General features: G+C 44.8%; 1 protein-coding gene across 1 annotated transcript; it reads right to left on the bottom strand.

Annotated features, from left to right (window-relative positions):
* Positions 1–265: 265 nt before the first annotated feature.
* LOC117520867 (nuclear cap-binding protein subunit 1) lies at positions 266–23,316 on the bottom strand. Its single transcript, XM_034182199.1, is given in 26 exon segments — positions 266–763; positions 840–953; positions 5,061–5,110; positions 5,113–5,200; positions 5,416–5,533; positions 5,644–5,747; positions 6,141–6,234; positions 6,443–6,545; positions 8,015–8,137; positions 8,517–8,620; positions 8,773–8,847; positions 8,921–8,928; positions 8,930–8,984; positions 9,066–9,130; positions 9,976–10,086; positions 10,168–10,231; positions 10,322–10,450; positions 10,966–11,075; positions 11,077–11,157; positions 11,267–11,336; positions 14,201–14,322; positions 20,854–20,961; positions 21,075–21,231; positions 21,312–21,412; positions 21,493–21,581; positions 23,132–23,316. Coding segments are annotated over 26 exon segments (2,391 nt in total). The 5' UTR covers positions 23,166–23,316; the 3' UTR covers positions 266–649.
* Positions 23,317–23,716: the final 400 nt, after the last annotated feature.

The raw sequence follows: 23,716 nt of genomic DNA, 5'->3' as shown, positions 1-23,716 counted from the left end.
ATCACACTAGTTCTAGTCTACAATGACAATTTATGTTAAGTATGAAGCAAGTCAAAGATCATCCTTCTGGGAAAGGGCAGGGGGAAATTCCCCCCCTCCAAAAATAATAATAATAGTCATACTGAAGACACCATTGGCATGAATCAAATCATTAACCAATTATGTTTTTGGCTAGATTCAAATGTTGTCCTCAGGTGACCTGCACCTTCAGAATAAAAGTCAATGTGGACATTAGCAACTGAAGACTTATTTAAAAAACAAAGTCATCACAAAACAAGCATTTGGATAAAGACTCTGGAGAGTTTTAATTATTTCCTGATTCCACATAAAACAAATATAAAAAAAGTTGAGCACTCAGAGTCATCCTATAATCATTTTCCAGCTCCGTCTGCACTCAGAACGCATGTTAAAAAAAAAAAAAAAAAAGCATTCATATGAATACAAGTACTATGCAAAAATTTGTAATAAAAAAAACAAAACAACAAAAAACAGTAAATCAAACAAAAATAAAAACAACAACAGCAGATTTTTGAGGGTTTTGTTTGAATTCCTACTCATGGTAGATGTCCGTGTGTTTGCACAACATTCACCAAACAGAAAAAAAAACAAAAACAAAAAGAGGAGGAGCTGGTTGTCGGTTTTGTGCATCTCAGAGTTGCAGAGCACAGAACTGCTGGTACACGGCCAGGATGTGGTGGTCGAGCTCAGCTGTGAACAGCAGGTTCTCCAGCGTTCCCATGTACTGCTGGATGGTCACGTGATGCTACAGGACCAGAACACAGGACGTGACTCAGAGAAAATGTGCACGTTAGCGCCGTCTGTGCGTGAGCATGTTTTACCATCAGGAAGATCTGCTGCAGCCGCTCGATGCAGTTTTTGTACCACGGCGTGCTGATGTCCACGCTGCCCGTCTCACAGCGGACCAAATGCTCCGTCAGCAACATGATGAAACGCTGTGGCGTGAAACGACACCTTTAATAAAGTCTGCAGGTCACGACCCAGCTCTGTGTTCACATTCAACTCTCTGAAGCAGCTTCTGACTATTTAACTCCTTCTAGGCTTTTTTTTTTTTTTAAATTGCATGTGCAAGTTTGACACCTCAATGGAATCGGCACAATTACAGCTCAAAATGAGTAGAACTCAAAATGTTTTTTTTTTTTTTTTTGTAGGAAACAGGAAAAGACGACATCATTATTTATGGATATACAGTAGGGTAAAAATGTATTTAGTCATTCCCTGATTGTGCAAGTTCTCCTACTTAGAAAGATGAGACAGGTCTGTCATTTTCACTTCAACTGTGAGAGACAAAATGAGGAAAAAAAAAAAATCCAGGAAATCACATTGTAGGATTTTAAAAGAATTTATTTGTAAATTATGGTGGAAAATAAGTATTTGGTCAACAACAAAAGTTCAACTCAATACTTTGTAACAATCTTTGTTGGCAATGACAGAGAGGTCAAACGTTTCGCGCAAGTCTTCACCAGGTTTGCACACATTGTAGCTGGTATTTTGGCCCGTTCTTCCATGCAGATCTCCTCTAGAACAGTGATGTTTTGGGGCTGTTGCCGGGCAACATGGACTTTCAACTCCGTCAACAAATTTTCTATAGGGTTGATGCCTGGAGACTGGCTAGGCCACTCCAGGACCTTGAAATGCTTTTTACGGAGCCACTCCTTTGTTGCTTGAGCGGTGTTTGGGATCATTGTCATGTTGGAAGACCCAGTTATGTTGCATCTTCAGTGCTCTCACTGAAGGAAGAAGTTTTAGCTTAAAATCTCATGATACATGGCCACGTTCATTCTTCCCTTAACACGGATCAGTCATCCTGTCCCCTTTGCAGAAAAACAACCCCAAAGCATGATGTTTCCATCCCCATGCTTCACAGTAAATATGGTGTTCTTGGGATGCAACTCAGCATTCGTCTTCCTCCAAACATGACGAGTTGAGTTTTTAACCAAAATGTTCTATTTTGATTTCATCTGACCACATGATATTCTCCCAGTCCTCTTCTGGATCATCCATATGCTCTCTGGCAAACTTCAGATGGGCCTGGACATGCCTGGCACTGCAGGATTCGAGTCCCTCTCTGCGTAGTGTGTAGCCTTTGTTACTTTGGTCCCAGCCTCCTGCAGGTCATTCATCAGATTCCTCCGTGTTGTTCGGAGATTTTTGATCACTGTTTTCATCATCATTTTGACCCCACGGGATGAGATCTTGCGTGAAGCCCCAGATCGAGGGAGATTATCAATGGTCTTGTATGTCTTCCATTTTCTTACAATTGCTCCCACAGTTGATTTGTTCACACCAACCTGCTTGAATATTGTAGATTCACTCTTCCCAGCCTGGTGCAGGTCTACAATTTTCTTCCTGGTGTCTTTCGACAGCTCTTTGGTCTTGGCCATGGTTGAGTTTGGAGTCTGACTGTTTGAGGCTGTGCACAGGTGTCTTTTATACAGATGAGTTCCAACAGATGCCATTAATACAGGTAACAGGTGGAGGACAGAAGAGCTTCTTAAAGAAGTTACAGGTCTGTAAGAGCCGGAAATCTTGTTTGTTTGTAGGTGACCAAATACTTATTTTCCACCATAATTTACAATTAAATTCTTTAAAAATCCTACAATGTGATTTCCTGGATTTTTCTTCTCATTTTGTCTCTCATAGTTGAAGTGTACCTATGATGAAAATTACAGACCTCTCTCATCTTTCTAAGTAGGAGAACTTGCACAATCATGGGCCCGCTGTACATCATCCCTGACAGATGAACCAGAAGCAGAAATGATCATTTTACAGGACACCTAGAAGTCACAAATTCAAATACAGTAGTGTTCAGAATAACAGTAGTGCTATGTGACTAAAAAGATTAATCCAGGTTTTGAGTACATTTCTTATTGTTACATGGGAAACAAGGTACCAGTAGATTCAGTAGATTCTCACAAATCCAACAAGACCAAGCATTCATGATATGCACACTCTTAAGGCTATGAAATTGGGCTATTAGTTAAAAAAAAAAAAAAAAAAAAAAAAAAAAAGTAGAAAATGGGGTGTTCACAATAACAGTAGTGTGGCATTCAGTCAGTGAGTTCGTCAATTTTGTGGAACAAACAGGTGTGAATCAGGTGTCCCCTATTTAAGGATGAAGCCAGCACCTGTTGAACATGCTTTTCTCTTTGAAAGCCTGAGGAAAATGGGATGTTCAAGACATTGTTCAGAAGAACAGCGCAGTTTGATTAAAAGTTGACTGGACAGGGGAAAACTTATACGCAGGTGCAAAAAATTATAGGCTGTTCATCTACAATGATCTCCAATGCTTTAAAATGGACCAAAAAACAAACAAACAAACAAAAAAAACAGACGCATGGAAGAAAACGGAAAACAACAATCAAAATGGATAGAAGAATAACCAGAATGGCAAAGGCTCACCCATTGATCAGCTCCAGGATGATCAAAAACAGTCTGGAGTTACCTGTAAGTGCTGTGACAGTTAGAAGACGCCTGTGTGAAGCTAATTTATTTGCAAGAATCCCCCGCAAAGTCCCCCTGTTAAATAAAAGACGTGCAGAAGAGGTTACAATTTGCCAAAGAACACATCAACTGGCCTAAAGAGAAATGGAGGAATATTTTGTGGACTGTTTTTTTGTTCTTTTTGGGTCCAAGGGCCGCAGACAGTTTGTGAGACAACCCCCAAACTCTGAATTCAAGCCACAGTTCACAGTGAAGACAGTGAAGCATGGTGGTGCAAGCATGTTTCTCCTACTATGGTGTTGGGCCTATATATCGCATACCAGGTATCATGGATCAGTTTGGATATGTCAGAATACTTGAAGAGGTCATGTTGCCTTATGCTGAAGAGGACATGCCCTTGAAATGGGTGTTTCAACAAGACAATGACCCCAAGCACACTAGTAAACAAGTAAAATCTTGGTTCCAAACCAACAAAATTAATGCCTTGCAGATGTGAAGAAATCATGAAAAACTGTGGTTATACAACTAAATACTAGTTTAGTGATTCACAGGATTACTAAAAAAGCAGTTTGAACACAATAGTTTTGAGTTTGTAGCGTCAACAGCAGATGCTACTATTATTCTGAACACTACTGTACGTGGAAATAAATTAAATGCATAATAATGATTTCATATATTTCCTTTGTTTTTAGAATATAGAAAACTTCCTACATCTCTCCGCTCCTGCTGGGGGAACTGTGGAACGCTGACAGCTAATCGCACTCATATTCTGGATACGTTGCAAAGTCGCTGACGTATTTGACGAGCTCAAAGAGGTTTTTCAACAAGGTATTCCACCACTGCAGTCCTGGGTATAAATTCCTAAAAGTCTGTAAGGAAGGACCAACAAATATAATACAGCAGCCCTGAAGTGTAAAATAACACTGGTCAACATGAGTTTTCCCAACGGATTTTGGGTAATTTGGGGGTGCTAAATCCGAATCTGGTGTTAGTTTTTGCCAAGCACATCATGTTTTTGAGATATGAAAACATATTTCTCATATCAAGCATTGAAGCAAAAGCTGCAGTCTCGCACACACCATTCTTTCAAAGCTACTTTTATGCGTGGCAAGTGGCATCAAACTCATGAGTGAATGAGCAGGTTTTGCATAATCCATCAATACGGAACATGCAGACTGCAAAAAAATGTGATGTGAGAGGATTTGCATTCAGAACTCTAGAATTACCCTAAATCAGTACTCGAAGTCCATGCAAGAAAATTTTTTTTTTTGACTAGTGTTATTAGATGGCTGAACCCCCCAAGATACATAAAAAACTTTAAAGGTTCCCCCTTTTTACAGCCTAAAGTCATGTTTTGTTTTGTTTTTAATTCTGCTATCCTTGTTCTAATCCTGATTTTTTTTGTAGTAAATCAATACTTATTTTAATCAAGTTACACCTGCTGCTGTTCTGCAAATTCTTATATTAAATATTCTATTACGTCAATTTATTTCTTTATTTTCCCCCAGTTTCACTGACATGAAACTGAGGGCACTTCAGCAGCCGGTGAGAGAGAGAGAAATGAATAAAATAAAATTTAAATTTAGTGTCCGCGGCACCTGGAAGATGACGAGGAAAAGGTTCTTCTGTTCGCTCTGAGCCGACTCCACTTCTCCTGCAGCCTCTCGATCTGCTCCTCCAGCTGACCCTCTTCGTCCTCGCTGTTCTTGTCCATGTCTTCGTCATCGCCGCTGTCCCGCTGCATGAGCGTGAGCGAGCACGCACGCACGCACACACACACCCACACACAAAACACCCTTCCATCACATGGCTTAATTTGGCATAATTTCAGGCTCACAAACATCCTGAATCTAGTGGGAGGCCACGCCCACTGTGGTCTGATTACCCAGTTACTCCTCCATGTCATTCTTGCTGTCTGGAGTGTTTTCAAAGTGACGATCAAAACAAAGTTACCCTCTTATGCTGCTGCTTCTCCAGCTTTTCTTTGGACTCCTCCAGCTCCTTTTGGATCTTCTGGACATGTTTGTTCATTTTTCGGATGGTCGAGTGCAGGATCTCCCAAGTGAAAAGTCTTTCAAAAAATACAAACAAACAAACCCACACGGTTTGAGTTTACTGAGCTTAAGCAGAGTCCAAACACGGCCTTAGTTTCACGTCCTGACATGATGTAAAATGCGACACCTGGTGAACTCGTGAGCCATGTCCTGAGAGAAGAGCCAGTTCGCCACGGTGGCGCAGTCCACGATCTGCGTCCGAATCATTTTGTCCACCAACACCGCGATCATCTGGAATAAAGAAAGCACACACTTTTCACATGAACCCATGTGCTACTAAGATGACATTTTTGTTTTGTTGCTGTTCCAGCTGCATGTTTTCTCCACGTTACTACTCCCACGATTACAGCACCTCTGCAGCGAAATGGCAGTATTGCAACTCTCAGCTGTATTGTTGCACACAGAAAAGATTAAAACGAATGCCATAATGTGTCTGAGGTCAGACGTATTCATGCTTCATCCTCATTAAATGGAAGCAACTTTCTGCTGTCATGGTGCAGATGGAATCAGACTTCCTGTTTCTAAATCTCACACTGACACCTGACAATGAATAAAACACTGAAGCCTGTCAAAAGTTTAATTTTTACCGGTAGCAAGTGGACACACCACACACAGCACGGTTACCTGTGGGTGGTTCCTCCAGACGTCATAAACCACCCGGAGGACATGCAGTTTCCCCTCGTCGCTGTCTGTCAGGGCCTTCAGGATGTCGAGGAACCTGGAGGAGACAGACGCAGGTGAGTCCAACAGGACAAGACCTGTTAACTTGCAGTAAACTAGAGATATAAAGTTATACTATCACATTTAATCTGAGGACAGAAACGAGTAAACGTTAAGGCAGAAGCAGATCAGAGGCCGCTGATGGGACACAATGACATCCCATTTTGATGGTGTGACAGAAGAACTTTAATGACCAGCAGACTTACTTGCCCAGAGCGCTGAAGGAGTGACTGAAGGACTTGGCTGCCAGGTTGAGGAGTGACTGGAGGAAAACATCGATTTTCAGGGGATTGAAAGTCTCACCCTCATCTGCAAGAAGCAAAAAGACCAAGTGAACTCTCACCGATGAAAGTGAGTCATGAAAAAAAAAGTTATATAAAAAAAAGTTTTTGGCAAGGGCTGAAGGCCCGAAACCCCTGGTGGGGGGTTTGGGGCTTCTCCCCCAGAAAATTTTGAAATCTCAGATGCATTCTGGTGCATTTTCAGGTCTGTTTATCCACCAAAGAAATTCAATTTTTTTTTTTTTTTTGGGTCAGGTCAATTTTTTCACCCCAGAGAAGAGTCTTTTCACACAACTTGTATCATCATGATAAAAGTTGTGTGAAAAGACTATTTTCCCATATTGGCAAAAACAAAACTATAATCCACAGACTGTCAAATGGATTAGAATACAGTGTTATTACTATTTCACAAAAAACACATATACACAGACTGTTACTGTTCCATCTCTACATTTATCTAAATATTTGACTTCAGCAATTTGTGCTTTTATAACAGCTGATAGTGTCTTAAAATAAAATCTGATACAAGTAAAGCTGCATCTGCTGTTCATTAAGTCACCAATATCACTTTTAGGTCACAGGAAAACTGATTTGGGTTTAAATTAGATTCTTATTCACTTTTATGAATGGGAAACGCAATAAAACAGATTACTCCATCCAGTGCTTAAGTCGGCATTTCTGGATACTCACAACTTCAGTGTTGTGCAAAATGAACCACAAACATTTTTCACATCATTGTCTGACTTCTATGAGCATTTATATGAGTATTTATCATATTTTAAGTCACATTAATATTTCACGCACACCGTAAATTGCAGATTTAGCAGGCAAACATATCACGTTTGCATGGAGACAGTCTGAAGTAAATTCAGACCAAAGACAGAGTTTGATTTATGTGAAATAATTTGAATACCGTCAACTGACAACAAATTCTGTCAAAAACATGATATAATAAAATGAAAGACTTACCGGGAGTGTTAATGTTTCTGTATAAATGATGATTTACAAAAGTCAGGTCAGCGTTTTGGTCCATTTGGTCGAAACCACACCCATTTGAATTTATTCCTGATGAACTTAAAATCCTTTCCCTGCAGCACAACGTTTCATCCATTTGGTTTGCAGTTTCAACAGGATGCAGAGCTCATTTTAAAATCTGTAACAGCGGTCTCTCATTCACTGCTGTTGTGGACGAGCGACGGTGAAGACAGACCACAGACTAAATCCGACGTGGGCCAGGAAAACAAAATAACCCTTCTTCTTCAAGTTTACTGGCAGTTTGCAACCAGCACGGTGCATCACCGCCACCAACTGTTTGAGTGTGGAGCATTAATGGATTCTGACATATGCTATCAAAAATAACCCAGAAACCACTGCGGTAAACAAAAAACCCGGATTTCTGGGACTTCCCGGAGAACTTCCATCACTGACTCTAAAGGCAAAAACAGGATCTTGCACAGACTGGGGGGGGGGGGATTTATAAAAGTGACTTGAACAAACCGTCATCATCTTCCTGGTTGGGGTTGGGCAGTTCTTTAAGTATGGCCAGGATCTCCTCGTTGGACGCTCGGTTCTTGATGGCATTTCCTACAGTGATGGACATCGGGTAACCGGGCAACGCAGCTGTGAAGAGACAGATGTGGTCATGTCTCATTTTAGTACTCATAATTATAATAAAAAGCTGATAAATGTTTTTGACACAATCCAGATTTAATCCTCCAGAACTATGGAAGGGTTTAGATTAGTGGGGTACATCTGGACTCTACAAACCACAGAAAGAAAAATAGCTAACTAATATTTTCTACAGTAACACCCTAGTAACGTTTAAAGATGCTTTAAGTAAATGCTTCCTGTGTTTAAAAGCTACATTTCATTCTTCCCTTTGAAAACGTCAGCAGGAGTGAAATGATCGAAACATATAACAAAAAAGTTCAGACAAAGATCAAGTTCCTGCGACTGTGCAGCAAATATAGAAACTCTTAAACACAAAAATGTTGCTTACAACCGGTTTCTTCTCCGTATTTGTAAATGAATATGGGCTCAGCTGGGATGAGGGCCGAGAAAGTGGACGGGACAATGTCCACTATCCGCTGATGGTACGAGAGTCTGCAAAAAAAAAAAACAGGGCAAACTTTATTTCAGCGACACTTTCACAGGAAGTGACAAAAAAAAAAAAAAATAAACAATAATCTTTTTCTAATCTAAATGACAGGAAAATCAGAACACAACAATTTATGAAACGATTAAAGCTGCCCCACCTCATGGACTTCTCCAGAACCTCTTTGACAAACTTGGGTTTGGGTTTATCTAGTTCCACGGTCAAGCAGTCGGCCCTTTAAATACGATCACATCGTCAATAACCACGATTAACTTCCATTTCAACAACATTAAATTTGAAACACTCACCAATCATCCCCAGCTCCATCGAAACTGAAAGTTGCTCAGATGGTGAGAAAACCAATTTATTAACCTGGAAGAGCAACGCCAGAATTACATCACACAGAAATTAATTGTGCAGGGTTTGTTGGTTTAGTAAATGTGAAAATGTTACCTGTCTATGCAGGTGGTGTTCATGGTGTCCAGTCTCATATACAACATCTCTGTAGCTTGAGCCAGCTAGCACACAAATGTTAAGGGACAAATGTTATTTCAAAGTGAAGGCAAATTTGTTTTCAGGGAGTTACCCGTTACTAGCAGAATAACAACACAATCATGAGAATCGATTTTAACAGGAAAGATTACATGGTTTAAAATAAATTAAATAATTTACTCTAAAATATATCACGAATCAAAACACCTGCTAAACACTTTTTTATAGACGCAACTGCCTATAGTGTCATTTTCACATGAAGCCATAAAGTCATGGAAATACAGTTAAACTGTGATTATGTTGTGTGACTCAGTGGACTTTTTGCACCGCAGGCTCATTGAAGCGTTATATCTTTGATATATATATACATATATATATATATATTCAGAATTTAAACTTTGAAGGAGCAAATTTACAAATGAAAATAGTGCAGGTCAAACTACTGTTCAAATAAGAGCATTATTAAAGGGGTCATACGGTGCAAAACTAGTAATGCTGTGATTTAATACTGACCGTCCAAAAAGTGAAAAATACCATGATATGCATTTTAGGTCATATCACCCACCCTGACTTATCAATTTCACAAAACAACTTATTGATTATTAGTGGTGACGTATCCTTGAAGAAGACACAGATCCCCAAAGTGCTTAACTTATGATTTCACTCAAATGTGGGATAACATAGTAAAGGAAGAAGAAAGGTCTGTCACTGAACCACACACTTTAACATAGTGCACATAAACTGTAAAATCTGCATCATCTTGTTGGCTGACAAAAGTTTCAGTCATAGTGTAGCTCACAGTACTTTCTTCATAAATCCAGATATTTCCTGGCGTGCTGCAAGAGGTCATCATCAAACCGAGTAAGGATACAACTTGGGGTAACGATCCTGGCTGCAGTTTGCAGAGTTCAATAAGTAATGTAGTGTACATGACGTCAATGTGAGGTGGAGACGGCAGCTGGAAAAGTTCTCCAAAGATCACCTGAAAGAGGAAATAATTGTTTTAAGCTTTTCACTTATTGCTCAAAGTGAATTTAAACAAAAACAAGAGGAAATGCAGTACCTCCACGATGTGATAATTGAGCGGAATCTTATTTTTCCCCGGATAGCTGAGTAACTGAGCTGCACTAAAAGGTGGGAAAAACAAACAAACAATTGTAAACAAACATTTGTGTCGATGAGGATGTTCAAGCTAACCAAAGTGACCGCTGACAAACCAGGTTTTCCTTTCTCTCCAGTGGGTCTTTATGATGCAGTGCAGGTTTTCCTCTATGACACATCTTTCCACAGAATGGCTACCGGGCATAACAGGACCCTGAGGGGGGAGAGCGGGGAGAAACGTCTGCCTTAAACTGAAGTGGAAAACTATGTAAAATGTTGGCATAAACAAAAAAATGTGCTACTTGATGGCTTCTGGTGCATTTTTGAGTGTCACTTTTGTTGTCTGTATGCACATTATTTTAGTAGTACTTGTACTATAACTAATAATAATAATAGTAATAATTACTGCAATTAGCATTTCACTGGGATTCAGTTCTGCACCACCTTCCATCTCTCTCTCTCTCTCTCTCTCACACACACACACACACACACACACACACACACACACACACACACACACACACACACACCCACACACCACACACACACACCACACACACACACACACACACACACACACACAAGCCGTAGCTTTTGTGGTGTTTGTTTCTGCTAACTGCGACCGGTAAGGGTCTAATGGTTACAGAAACTGACATGTGACCATTGTTATGTTTGGGGAATAAGACAAATCTGAAATAAAGCAGCACGCTGTCTATGTACACAGACCAAGTAACAACTCTGGAGCGTCAGTGTAGTCAACATGCGGAACACAACCCGTGGCATGGGATACTGGGCATCTGGCATGTGTCCCGGTGGTGTGAAGGGGGGCAGGTCGTGCTGCAGTGCCTCACAAAGCACGCTGTCAAAGCAATGTCGTACGGCGCAGGATGTGACGCTCCTGCCAGCGGTCTTTCTTCAGCTTCTGAATCTGGGACCAGAGGCAGTCCAGGTACTAGACACATGACAGAGAATGGCTAACATTAAAAGAGTCCTTCATCTGGAGAAGCAGCCAAAACAACAAGTCTGACAAAGTCAACACAGGTCATTTGTCAGTCCCTCACCTCCTCTTGTGGGTGAGGTTTTTCTGCTGTCCACACCTGCAGCATAGAGACATGCGTCTTTACTCGCCTCCTGAAAGACACCAAAATGTGACAGTAACAAATCTGATTGCACTTTTTGACTCGAGTGAAATAACAACGAGATGATATCCACTGTAGCCCGGTTGGTCTTTCCCAGCTGCCGGGGTCCAACACTGATAATGTCCAGAGAAACACCCCACATTCACAAAATGTTCCCTCTGAATTGGTACTATAGAGGTGAATGACAGGTACTCAGGGCACACTAACATTTAAATCCTCTCTGATTTGACCAAGAAAACGTAGGTCAAGTTCGGCGTCCTCTGAATTCACACAAAAGGGTTGTGAGATGAAGTTAAAACCTTAAACAATCTTGTGTCTGCAATGACTTTGTGTTGAGTAGTCACATGGCAGAGGTCATGAAAGCACAGCTGGATGCAGGAACCACATTTCTACAGTTCCTGCACTGCAATGACGTGAGCTAATATACAGAAGTAAGACGGATATAGGCCCTGAGGCCAGCAGGCCCAATGATTATCCACAGTTCCTTAATTGCGAAGTGGAAGAGAGCGCTTACGACTCCTCCTGGACAGGATGCCAATCCACTGCATGGTTACTTCCCCAGATAAGACCAGTACACATTGAGAACTGGGTGGACTGGAACAGTACAGATGAAGCGTCTTGTCCATGAACACAGATGGGTAACATGAAGCACAAACCTGGAATAGAACCCTGGTCTATATATGGGCAGCCCAACTCCTATCTCAGAGCTGCCTGCTTAATTTATATATAAAAATAATTAAATCAACACTGTGCTCCTCTAATTACTTTGAGCAGTGTACGAGGTCTATTAAAAAAGTATCCAACCTTATTATTTTTTTCAAAAACCTTATGGATTTGAATCACGTGTGATTACATCAGACATGCTTGAACCCTCGTGGGCATGCGAGAGTTTTTTCACTCCTGTCGGTTACGTCATTCACCTGTGGGCAGTCTTTGAGTGAGGAATGGCCCACCCTCTCGTCGATTTTTTCATTGTTTAGGAATGGCTCAGAGACTGCTGCTTTGTTTGATCAAAATTTTTTCAAAGCTGTAAGGCACAACTGAGTGGACACCATTCGATAAATTCAGCTGGTTTTCAGTAAAATTTTAACGGCTGATGAGAGATTTTGGTCTGGTAGTGTCGCTTTAAGGACGGCCCACAGTGCCTGACGGCGATCTGCGCTTCGAGGCGGCAGCATCTCGCCGTTTCAAGTTGAAAACTTCCACATTTCAGGCTCTGTTGACCCAGGAAGTCGTCAGAGAACAGAGAACTTTCAGAAGAAGTCGGCATGAGGAGTTTATTCGGAGATTCCATTGTTAACGGACATTTTGTAATGAAAGAACGTGCGGCCAGAGTTGCATGTCGGCCGGACCCGACCGCGGGGGTCGCGACAGGAAAAACACCTCTGTTGGAAACCTTAACGGGCAAGTTGGAACATGCCCAAGCTGTTAAACAATTTCTCAGTTACTCACTTGTTGAAAGCCATCAAAAGCCGCCTGAATTTTACAAATGGTTTTCAACACGGAGGTGTTTTTCCTGTCGCGGCGCACACAGATTCGCCGAGTCATCACGGAAACGACTCGGCGAATTTGCGCGCACGTCTTTCATTAAAAAATGTCCTTAAACAGTGGAATGTCCGCATAAAGTCCTCATGCCGGCCTCATCTGAATCTTCTCTGTTCTCTCACGACATCCTGGGTGAATTAAGCCTTAAATTAGGATGTTTTCAGGTCGAAACAGGCCGACAACAGCGCCTGGAAGCGCTGCAGGACGTCCTGTTCTGTGGGAAGTCCTTACACCGACAGAAACACCCCATAATCTCTCATCAGCCGTTAAACTTTTCACCGAAAACCAGCTTAATTTCTCGAATAGTATCCACTCGGATATTCCTCACAGGTCCAGAAAAATTTTTGATAAAGCAACGCGCGCCGTCTCGAGCAGCGTGTGAAACAAAGGAATTCAGCCGAGAGGGCCACATCTCACTCAAGGCCTGCCCACAGGGAAATGACGTCACCGACACGCGTGAAAAAACTCACGCATGCGCACGAGGGTTCAAGCATGATTGGTGTAATCGCACGTCATTCAAATCCATATAGTTAAAAAAAATAAATAAATAAAAGGGTCAGTTTATTGTCTAACAGACCTCGTACATACAATATAATGCGACTTATCTGTAGACGTGTACGGAGTATTGCTGTTTTTTTAAGAGTTTGGGAGAACCAATGTTCTGGTGCCACTTGTATAAGGAAAAATCATGCGTTTGTTATTAACGAGAGTTACGGGCAAAAGACACAACTGCAAGTTGATTTTTGTCAGCCCGTCTTATTTTTACCAAAAGTTAACTTCTCAAATTATTAACAGTTGAGACTTTTGCTGCACATTTGAACAGCTTTTGTCCCCATCTAGCAGGTGATGTGAGAATTTCAGGGCTCCTGGTACATTTCCTACTTGAATCCCAAAATTCCTAAAAAAAAAAGCATTTATAAATGTCAGAAATGCATTTTTTTTTTTCCTGCATGCAGAGCTTTGACCTCCCAGTATTACGGTATAAAAATTTTGATTTTGAGAGTTTTACGGTTGTTGAGTTTTAAGATACAAATGTTTGCCGGAAGGAAGAAATTTCTTTGTAAATAACTCAGTTGTGAATAACTGTAATAACTATTTATATCGGACCTTTCCAGTAATCAAAACACTAAACAAAATAAACTCCAGTAATGAAACAATAAATATCAATAATAAAGACTACACTACAACTATATATATACAAAAATCCCAACTAGAGCTGAACTGATTATACAGAAAAAAAGGTGCACCTTAAATATGGTAAAAACAGCGCATAAAAATGTAGACAGCAAAGAAACCAAGTCAGTGTCTTACTTGAGGTAGCCTTCAATCTGACTGAGTAGCCGATCCATCTCAACGTCCTTCTTCTCATAAAGCTCCTTACCAACCCAGGGCAGGCAAGACAGAACAACATATACAAACCAGTCTGACCGAACCTGAAGACACAAATCAGATCACTCAAAGCAAACTTTCCACACAAGACCAAAAATTTATGTTTTATCTACTGATGATCAGTACTACCAACTAGTTGTACTTCTTCCTTGTTTTACCAGTTCTAATTGAATAATAATAGAGCTTTTACTGTCATTGTACATATATACATACAACAAAATTTGTCCTCTGCATTTAACCATCCCAATTACAGTTAGACACAATCCAACCACAAGGAGCAGTGGGCAGCCACAGTCCGTACCCGGGGACAAAATAGCGGCCAGCTGATACCAGGATCAGCATTTGTCAGTCAATTTTAGGTAAACTGTTCAAGAGAAGTTACAAACTGTACGACAAATTTATGTAGTTTTGAGTAAAAAACTTTATGTCAAACCTAAACATCTCACTGCAACACACAAGCTAAATTGTTCAATTTGTCAAGAAATGTTGTGTGGGCCGCCGAAGAGGAGGTACTGCTGGCCCACCACCACCAGAGGGCGCCCTGTCTGGAGTGCGGGCTCCAGGCACCAGAGGGCGCTGTCGCCTCACAGGAGCAGCCAGGGTGACAGCTGTCACCCATCACCTGAGACGAGACAGCTGATATCAATCAACAGGGAGGTATATCAGCAGGACGGCATCTCCACCTCATTGCCGAGATATCGCTTTACCAAGGAGGTAACGTATCCAGCCGATTATATAAACCTTAATTACCTTTTGCCTTTATACAGAGAGAGAGAAGAGCAGCAGGAAACAGTATTTGGATAAGTACTCACACTCCTGCACTTTAGTGTTTTCCTGACAAGAGGTGGAGGTGGTGTTCCACCCTGTGTGTTGCTGGGTGCAGCCGCACCCACACCTGACTGTTTCTGTTCCTTGCCAGCAGTACCGGATCCGACGAGCGGAGGCAGTGGCCACCTGGGGTTCGGGACTTGGCGGCTCCAGTATCCCCGGGGTTCGGTGGCAGAGGAAATCGGGTGGTTCCGGTTCGACTCGGACAGACGTCTCCTATCGTCGAGCCTGCCCACACGACACCTTTGGAATTTGGTTACTGCTGTATTTGTAATTTGTTGTGTTTGTTGTGTGAATTCACAACAGTAAAACTTTGTGATTTGACTTTCTCCATTGTCCGTTCATTTGCGCCCCCTGGTGTGGGTCCGTGTTCCTACACTTTCCCAACAGGATATCTCGGCCAACGTCATGGATCCCGAGGGGCGTCAACCGGCTGTTGAACGGCCAATGGAAGAACAGGACACGCAGGCGTCCGCAGGAGGGGTAATCGGTGAGTTGCAGCGGATCCTCTCCGCTTTCACGACTCGGTTAGATTTGATGACCGAGCAGAACGTCCTCCTGAACCGCAGGGTGGAGGCTCTCGCCGCACAGGTGGAAGCGCGCCCCCCGGGTGCCGCTGCGGCTCTCCCTCCCGTAGACCCTGTGCGTAACATTGACGTTCCACTGGTCGTTCAACGACCCCTCCCACCTTCCCCGGAAGCATACATAAGCCCCCCAGAGCCGTACGGAGGCTGTGTGGAGACGTGCACGGATTTCCTTATGCAGTGTTCGCTCGTCTTCGCACAGCGTCCAGTCATGTACGCGACCGATGCTAGCAAGGTAGCTTATGTAATAAACCTGCTTCGCGGCGAGGCACGCGCTTGGGCTACAGCGCTCTGGGAGCAAAAGTCACGGCTCCTTCAGACATATGATGGGTTTGTGAGGGAGTTCAGAACCGTGTTCGATCACCGCCATAGAGGAGAAACCGCTTCAACTGTGCTACTGTCAATGAGACAAGGGCGTCGGCGCGCAGCTGCCTATGCAGTCGACTTCCGCATTGCGGCTGCGAGGTCCGGCTGGAATAGCACTGCCCTCCGCGCCGCCTTTGTAAACGGACTGTCATTGGTTCTTAAGGAGCACCTGGTGGCTAAGGACGAACCGCGGGATTTAGACGGGCTCATCGATCTTGTCATACGATTAGACAACCGGTTAGAAGAACGTCGGCGGGAATGAGACGAAGGGCGTGGCCGGGCAAGCGCCGTCCCTCTCCCTTCCGGATCCGACCGCGCTCCGCCTTCCCCACGCTCCACGGCCCCTGCGCTCCGTGGGGCCACAGCTCCCCCTGCTGACGAAGCTAAAGACACGAGTAGGGCAACATTTAGGGCACCAGATGCACAGAGGAGGCAGGCCCACGGAGCTTGTTTTGTTTGTGGCTCGACAGAGCACCACGTAAGAGACTGCCCCGAGCGGTCAAACTCCAACGCCCGCCCCTAGAGACAGGGCTAGGGGTGGGCCGAGACATTCACGTGGGACACACCCACATTGCCACACGACTCCCAGTCACGATCCTTTATGAGGACTCAACCCTGAAGGCCCCAGCACTGGTGGACACGGGCTCTGAGGGGAATCTGTTGGATAGCAGATGGGCTAGGGAGATAGGGCTCCCTCTGGTGGCGCTTACCTCGCCTGTACAGGTTCGGGCACTAGATGGCTCCCTACTCCCTCCGATCACGCATAAGACACCACCTGTAACTCTGGTGGTGTCAGGGAATCACCGGGAGGTGATCGAGTTTTTGTGACTCAGGCCACCTCCCGTGTGGTTTTAGGATTTCCCTGGATGTTGAAGCACAATCCCCGGATTGATTGGCCGTCCGGGGTAGTGGTGCAGTGGAGCGAGACCTGCCATCGGGTGTGTCTAGGTTCCTCGGTTTCCTCCCGGCTCCCGAGCTAAGGAGGAGGTCAGAGTCCCGCCCAATCTGGGGGCGGTGCCGGTGGAGTACCATGACCTTGTCGATGTGTTCAGCAAAGATCTGGCGCTCACCCTTCCCCCCCACCGTCCTTATGATTGTGCCATTGATTTGGTTCCGGGCAGTGAGTTCCCGTCCAGCAGGCTGTACAACCTCTCACGGCCTGAGCGCGAATCAATGGAGACCTACATCCGGGACTCGTTAGCCGCCGGGTTGATCCGGAATTCCACCTCCCCGATGGGTGCAGGTTTCTTTTTTGTGGGTAAAAAAGACGGCGGTCTTCGTCCATGCATTGATTATAGGGGGCTGAACGAGATCACGGTTCGCAATCGATACCCGTTGCCCCTGTTGGATTCAGTGTTCACGCCCCTGCATGGAGCCCAAATATTCACTAAGCTCGATCTTAGAAATGCGTACCACCTGGTTCGGATCCGGAAGGGAGACGAGTGGAAGACGGCATTTAACACCCCCTTAGGGCACTTTGAGTACCTGGTCATGCCGTTCGGTCTCACAAACGCTCCCGCGACTTTCCAAGCGTTGGTTAACGATGTCTTGCGGGATTTCCTGCACCGGTTCGTCTTCGTATATCTAAACGATATACTCATCTTTTCTCCGGATCCTGAGACCCATGTCCAGCATGTACGTCAGGTCCTGCAGCGGTTGTTGGAGAACCGGCTGTTTGTGAAGGGCGAGAAGTGTGAGTTCCACCGCACATCTTTGTCCTTCTTGGGGTTCATTATCTCCTCCAACTCCGTCGCTCCTGATCCGGCCAAGGTTGCGGCGGTGAGAGACTGGCCCCAACCCACAAGCCGTAGGAAGTTGCAACAGTTCCTAGGCTTTGCTAATTTCTACAGGAGGTTCATTAAGGGCTACAGTCAGGTAGTTAGCCCCGACAGCCCTGACCTCACCAAAAGTCCCCTTCACCTGGTCGGATCGTTGCGATGCCGCGTTCAAGGAGTTGAAACGGCGCTTCTCGTCTGCACCTGTTCTGGTGCAGCCCGATCCTAGTCGCCAGTTAGTGGTTGAAGTGGACGCCTCGGACTCAGGGATAGGAGCCGTGCTGTCCCAGAGCGGGAAGACCAATAAGGTCCTTCACCCGTGTGCCTATTTTTCCCGCAGGTTGACCCCAGCCGAACGGAACTATGGCGTCGGCAATCGAGAGCTCCTTGCGGTGAAAGAGGCTCTTGAGGAGTGGAGACATCTGTTGGAGGGAACGTCCGTGCCGTTCACGGTTTTCACTGACCACCGGAACCTGGAGTATATCAGGACCGCCAAGCGGCTGAATCCCAGGCAAGCCCGCTGGTCACTGTTCTTCGGCCGTTTTGACTTCCGGATCACCTACCGTCCCGGGACCAAAAATCAAAGATCGGATTGCCTTGTCCCAGGGTACATGAAGATGAGGTCAAAACGGAGTCGTCGGATCCCCCGGATCCCATCATCCCGGAGTCCGCTATCGTGGCCGCCCTCACCTGGGACGTGGAGAAGACCGTCCAGGAGGCCCTGACACGAGACCCGGACCCCGGAACCGGACCGAAGAACAAACTCTACGTCCCACCAGAAGCTAGGGCTGCAGTCCTGGACTTCTGTCACGGTTCTAAGCTCTCCTGTCATCCTGGGGTGCGAAGAACCGTGGCAGTCGTCCGGCAGCGCTTCTGGTGGGCGTCCCTGGAGGCCGACGTCCGGGGTTACATCCAGGCCTGTACCACCTGCGCCAGGGGCAAGGCCGACCACCGCAAGACATCGGGATTGCTACAGCCGCTGCCCGTGCCTCATCGCCCCTGGTCTCACATCGGCCTGGATTTTGTCACGGGCCTCCCGCCGTCCCAGGGAAACACCGTCATCCTCACGATAGTGGACCGATTCTCCAAGGCGGCCCACTTCGTGGCCCTCCCGAAGCTACCAACGGCCCAGGAGACAGCGGACCTCCTGGTCCACCACGTCGTCCGTTTGCATGGGATACCATCAGACATCGTCTCCGATCGCGGTCCCCAGTTCTCCTCGCACGTCTGGAGGAGCTTCTGCTGGGAACTGGGGGCCATGGTCAGTCTCTCGTCCGGGTATCACCCCCAGACCAACGGGCAAGCAGAACGGGCCAACCAAGAGATGGAGCAGACCCTACGTTGTGTGACAGCCGCGCACCCGACGGCCTGGAGTACCCACCTGGCCTGGATCGAGTACGCCCACAACAGTCAGGTATCATCAGCCACCGGCCTCTCCCCTTTTGAGGTGTGTTTGGGGTATCAGCCCCCGTTGTTTCCGGTGGTTGAGGGAGAGGTCGGTGTGCCCTCGGTCCAGGCCCACCTACGGAAGTGCCGTCGGGTGTGGCGTGCCGCCCGTTCTGCTTTGTTGAAGGCCCGGACGAGGGCGAAGAACCATGCAGACCGGCGGCAGACCCCGGCTCCTACGTATCGTCCTGGGCAGGAAGTGTGGTTGTCCACCAAGGACATTCCCCTACAAGTGGACTCCCCAAAACTGCAGGAACGATACATCGGTCCGTTTTAAAATTCTCAAGGTCATCAATCCCGCCGCAGTGAGGCTTCAGCTCCCGGCCTCACTGCGGATTCATCCAGTGTTCCATGTTTCCAGGATAAAACCTCATCACACCTCACCCCTCTGTACTCCGGGTCCGGCACCACCTCCTGCCCGGATCATCGACGGCGAGCCGGCTTGGACTGTACGCCGGCTCCTGGACGTCCGACGGATGGGCCGGGGTTTGCAGTATCTGGTGGACTGGGAAGGGTACGGCCCCGAAGAGCGCTCCTGGGTGAAGAGGGGCTTCATCCTGGATCCGGCCCTCCTGGCCGACTTCTACCGTCGCCACCCGGACAAGCTGGTCGTGCGCCAGGAGGCGCCCGTTGAGGGGGGGGTCCTGTTGTGTGGGCCGCCGAAGAGGAGGTACTGCTGGCCCACCACCACCAGAGGGCGCCCTGTCTGGAGTGCGGGCTCCAGGCACCAGAGGGCGCTGTCGCCTCACAGGAGCAGCCAGGGTGACAGCTGTCACCCATCACCTGAGACGAGACAGCTGATATCAATCAACAGGGAGGTATATCAGCAGGACGGCATCTCCACCTCATTGCCGAGATATCGCTTTACCAAGGATGGTAACGTATCCAGCCGATTATATAAACCTTAATTACCTTTTGCCTTTATACAGAGAGAGAGAAGAGCAGCAGGAAACAGTATTTGGATAAGTACTCACACTCCTGCACTTTAGTGTTTTCCTGACAAGAGGTGGAGGTGGTGTTCCACCCTGTGTGTTGCTGGGTGCAGCCGCACCCACACCTGACTGGTTCTGTTCCTTGCCAGCAGTACCGGATCCGACGAGCGGAGGCAGTGGCCACCTGGGGTTCGGGACTTGGCGGCTCCAGTATCCCCGGGGTTCGGTTGGCAGAGGAAATCGGGTGGTTCCGGTTCGACTCGGACAGACGTCTCCTATCGTCGAGCCTGCCCACACGACACCTTTGGAATTCGGTTACTGCTGTATTTGTAATCTGTTGTGTTTGTTGTGTGAATTCACAACAGTAAAACTTTGTGATTTGACTTTCTCCATTGTCCGTTCATTTGCGCCCCCTGTTGTGGGTCAGTGTTCCTACACTTTCCCAACAAGAAATTTACCTTTCTACACAGCCCCCCCCAATAAAAAACAAAAACAACTGAGTAACAACAAACTGAATATTTTCATTAAAGTATTCAATCCCCTTAATCAGTAAAGTTCAAAAAACTGCTCATTCACTTACAAGTTTAGAAAGATCTAAAAAAAAAAAAACAAACAAAAAAAAACCCTTCTATCCTTCTACCCACCTGCGGTACGTCCTCCTCCTGAGTAACACTGATAAAGTTTTCAAACATTGCAACCATCGAGGGAGCAGCAATCACGTGACAGTTGACCAAGTCAGACAGAAACCTCACCTGGAAAAGGGGAAAACAAAACAAAACAAAAACAATCCATGATATTAAATATATATATAAATATACATATGCCATTGAAAGTAATCTATGAGGTTCTTTCAAATGTAACACACCAAATAAACAGCTTCATTGTACAAGTTGTTTTTTAGCGTCTCCTTGAGCTGTCTGATCATGGCCTCAACAAACTCGCCCCCGAAGTTGTAGTTCCTGGCGTTGAGGAGGCCAACTAAAGTTGTGTACACAGTCAACTTCTCAGGTAAGAGGCGGGCACTGCCAACAAAAGACAACTTACAGTAAGGCGACATTAAAAAAAACACCAGTAAATGGGCAATAAAAATAACAACACTTACACAGCACATAAAATGCGCAGGATTTTATTTTTGTAGTTTGGAAGATCTGCCTCTAAAACACCCGCGAGGCCCTCCAAGTTACTCTCAAGGGACGATGTACTCTGTCATGACAAAACAATCACTGTTAAATCAGAGTGTGAAGCTGTAAGACATGCAGAACCTTCCTCCACAGACGACTCACCTTTTCCCCTACAAGACATATCAGTGACTCCAGGCGGTCTTCAATCTCAATGGGCTCTGATGTTCTCCTCCTTTTGTGAGGCTGGCCACCTGGAGGAGTGGAAGTAAGGAAGACCATTACTAGCATTTAAAAATCTGCTGGAAAGGAGGACAAAGCATCTTGTTTCTGCAAATAGAGGAATCCATTTGTCAGATTTGAAAGACTAGAAATAAGTCAGACAATACAGGGTCTTTTGGGATTGTTCATTTAAATAAATACATGTGAAAGTGCATTTTCCTCTGTGTCATCTGCCCCCCCCCCCCCCAACTATCTCAACATTCCACAGAAACAACAACTTTATGATAACTAGATTCATCACAAAGTACATTTTGTCAATTGGGAAGTCAAAGGAGGATGACAAGTGTTTAGCTCATGGTTGGTATGTCTGTATTAGCAGCCAATCAGTTCCCCACTAGCACTCTGTAATGAATCCATAAACGGTATATAGCAGCGGACAGGACCCAAACTGAGCCTACTGCAGATAAGACTTTACTGATCTCACAGAGGAGAAACTGCACTGGAAGAATAGCTCATTGCGTGATGCATCTGGACTGAACGTTTTAGGAGCAGCATTTATTTTAGGCCGTTGCTATTGATATAATTCTGTAGGCATACCATGAACTGCCGATACGGCACTGCATTGGGCAGGGTCTCCGTGTACCCACAACCCTCGAGGCCGTGCGCGGGACAATTTCAGGTAAAGACGAGAGCCAAGCCCATTTTTGTGAGTGATTCACTCCAATTTAACTGGTATGAAAAGGAGGAAAGTGGTTCATACAGGCAGTTTTTGTGATGCTCCATTGTACAGCAACTCATCTGGGAAGGATAAAGTGCTTGAGACCAAGACATCATACCACAGACTCCATACAATAAAAAAAATCCCACAAGGACCACAACAATTCTCAGAGTAAATTGGAAACCATCCCTCACAGATCTCAGTGGAAATCCTGCACCAAGAGGAATTCCTGCACCCCAAGTGTTTCAAAATGTGATATTTCAAAATGTGAAGCCACTGGACAGCTTCAAAGCCTTATGTCGTCATATTCACGGCAGTTTCTTATTGGATGTCGTACTGTGTAACCCAAATACAGCTAGCTACTTTATTTACTGTAGTTACTTATGACTATATTATATATATATATATAATATATATATATTATATTATTATATTATATTATTATATATTATTCATGACTTTAAGTGGAACCAAAAACAAAACATACGACACACACTTCTCCCTTTGTTTACCCGTTAGTGAATGGAAAATGTTAACAAATTTGAAATACTTCAATAAACCAAAATGATAAAAAAGTTAATCCCAGCTGTTATTCTGGTTACCGCCCACAAAATACGATGATTAACAGCGATTACCATAACGGATCGTTGCATCTTAATAATAAAGCACTTCCGATTTTTTTTTTTGTCTTAATCACTGTAAACACAACTGTTAACTTTTTTTTAAAAAAGTTGCCCTGTCTGGATGAAGGACACGTACGTAACAATAAAGGAATCGAATCTACGTGAAAACACACACATGCTAATGAGCCTCCACTTGTTAGCTTAGCTCCGGTTAACGCTAGCTAGCCTGCCGACCGCCTACCATCATTCTCGTCGCTATGTCGTCTCCTGGACATATTTTAAGCCGCTCTGCTGGGAAATTTAAAGTAAGTCGAATATAAAACGAAAAGAAACACTGTTAGAAGTCTGCGTGATAAGCTTCTGGATCATTCAGTTTCACTGCTGCAGCAAAAAAAAATAAAAAATAAAAGCGGTCACATTCAAGTGACGCACATCCGGGGCATGTCGATATTAAGATATCGATAATGAAAAAAAAATTAGTATGAAAAATCGATACTCGCATTATAGCACACATGTGTGTAACTCTTAACTTATTTATTTATTTATTTTTTAATTAAGTTGTTGATTCATCAGATATTTGATAGAAAAGGGTGGGAGCAAGAATACATCCCTGAGGAATGCCAGAATTAACCAGGAAGAAGTGTCTCAGCATCCATCACAGACAGGTTGGGCCTTATCATTGCAATGTTATGCAGTAGATTGTCAGCAAACTCTAAAATCAGGATTCCAGCATTTGATGAAAAAAATTACCTGGGAAGCCTCAACTAATCTCACCATCAACACTAAGAATCCGAGAAAAGATAACCGAGAGGCCCTTTCTTTCATA

This window comes from Thalassophryne amazonica, chromosome 11 (assembly GCF_902500255.1).
Source record: "Thalassophryne amazonica chromosome 11, fThaAma1.1, whole genome shotgun sequence".
Taxonomy (NCBI): Eukaryota; Metazoa; Chordata; class Actinopteri; order Batrachoidiformes; family Batrachoididae; genus Thalassophryne; species Thalassophryne amazonica.
The sequence above is the reverse complement of the archived record's forward strand: the minus strand, read 5'-3'. Positions and strand labels throughout refer to the sequence as shown.